General features: G+C 59.9%; 1 protein-coding gene across 1 annotated transcript; it reads left to right on the top strand.

The window, feature by feature from the left end:
- Window positions 1-5: 5 nt before the first annotated feature.
- On the top strand, window positions 6-1,772 carry PCDHGC5 (protocadherin gamma subfamily C, 5; the record flags this gene model as incomplete). The annotated part of the gene is made up of 1 exon (XM_010171063.1): window positions 6-1,772. A coding segment is annotated over one exon (1,767 nt), but the record flags the coding sequence as incomplete, so codon positions are not given.
- Between the last annotated feature and the right edge of the window lie 7 nt (window positions 1,773-1,779).

Below are 1,779 nucleotides of genomic sequence, written 5' to 3'. Positions count from 1 at the left end.
TGGCCCGGGACCTGGGCTTGAAGGTTGAGGAGCTGCCGGGTCGCAGGCTGCGCCTGGGTTCAGAGGAGAACCTGCGCCACTTTGCTGTGCGCCTGGACAGCGGCGAGCTGGTGGTGAGCCAGCAGCTGGACCGGGAGAGGCTGTGCGGAGCGGCTGTCAGCTGCGTGCTGTCGGTGCAGGTGGTGACAGAGAACCCCCTGCAGCTCTTCCGCCTGGAAGTGGAGATCCTGGACCTGAACGACAACTCCCCGAGCTTCCCCACTGCTCACCGCACCCTGCGCATCGCTGAGTCTGCCACAGTGGCTGCACGCTTTCCCCTGGAGAGCGCACAGGACGCCGATGTGGGTAGTAATGCCGTGGGCTCCTACCGGCTGAGCCCCAACTCCCACTTCTCCCTGGACGTCAAGCAGCAGCAGGATGGCAAACTCTTCCCGGAGCTGGTGCTGGAGCGTGCCCTGGACCGGGAAGAGCAGCCAGAACTGCAGCTTGTGCTGACGGCCATGGATGGGGGAAGCCCAGCCCGCTTGGGCACTGCGCAGATAACAGTCCTGGTCCTGGATATCAATGACAATGCGCCTACCTTTGACCGTGCCACATACAAGGTGCAGGTCCCAGAAAACACACCTGTGGGGGCCCTGCTCCTGCAGCTCAATGCCTCTGACCCTGATGAGGGTCCCAATGGGGAGACGCAGTACTCCTTCGGGGTTCAGACCTCCAACTCAGTCCGAAGGCTCTTTACCCTGGATTCTCGCAGTGGTGAGATCCGGGTGAATGGGGCTCTGGACTTTGAAGAATCACCTTTCTATGAGATCTATGTGCGAGCCTATGATGGTGGGGTCCCAGAGATGGAGGGCCACTGTGTGGTACACGTGGAAGTGCAGGATGCCAATGACAACCCCCCAGAGGTGCTGGTCACCTCATTGCTCAACCCAGTGCCGGAAGACACCCCACCAGAGACTGTCGTGGGGCTCTTCAACATACGGGATCGAGACTCAGGGGCCAGTGGGGATGTGAGCCTGGAGATCTCCCCCAGTGTGCCTTTCACTGTCAGGTCCCTTCAGAACCATTTCTCCCTGGTCACCCTGGAGAGCTTGGACCGAGAGTCCACCTCACAGTACGTAGTGGAGCTGATTGCCCAGGATGGTGGGTCCCCTGCCCTCACCACAAAGCTCACACTGCTCCTCAACATATCTGATGTGAATGACAACCCCCCACACTTCTTGCAGCCCTCCTACGATGCCTTTGTCCCAGAGAACAACCCACCTGGCTTCCTGCTCTGCACTGTCTCTGCCTTGGACCCTGATGACGGGGATAATTCCCGTCTTGTTTATTCCATAGAGAGCGGCCAAGTGCAGGGTGCCCCCACCTCTTCCTTTGTCCACATCAACTCTGACAATGGCAACCTCTATGCTCAGCGCACCTTTGACTTTGAGCTGTTGCAGGTTCTGACGGTCTCTGTGGCTGTGCGGGACTTGGGGTCCCCCTCACTCCATGCCAATGTTACTGTCTACATCTTTGTGCTGGACCAGAATGATCACTCCCCCACCATCCTGCACCCTGCCGGGGACAGTGATGTCCCAACACCCCAGAGGGTCCCCCTGTCTGCCCCACCAGGCTACCTGGTCACCAAAGTGACAGCAGTGGATGCAGATGCCGGGCACAATGCCTGGCTCTCATCCCGACTGCTGCCACAGTCCACCGACCCCTCCTTGTTTCACGTGTCGCCGTACACCGGGGAGGTGCGGACGGCACGCGCCCTCCAGGAAACCGAAGTGGCAG

The sequence above is a fragment of the Antrostomus carolinensis genome, unplaced genomic scaffold, assembly GCF_000700745.2.
Source record: "Antrostomus carolinensis isolate BGI_N321 unplaced genomic scaffold, ASM70074v2 scaffold32640, whole genome shotgun sequence".
Classification (NCBI taxonomy): domain Eukaryota; kingdom Metazoa; phylum Chordata; class Aves; order Caprimulgiformes; family Caprimulgidae; genus Antrostomus; species Antrostomus carolinensis.
This window is presented reverse-complemented; position numbering and strand designations above follow the sequence as displayed.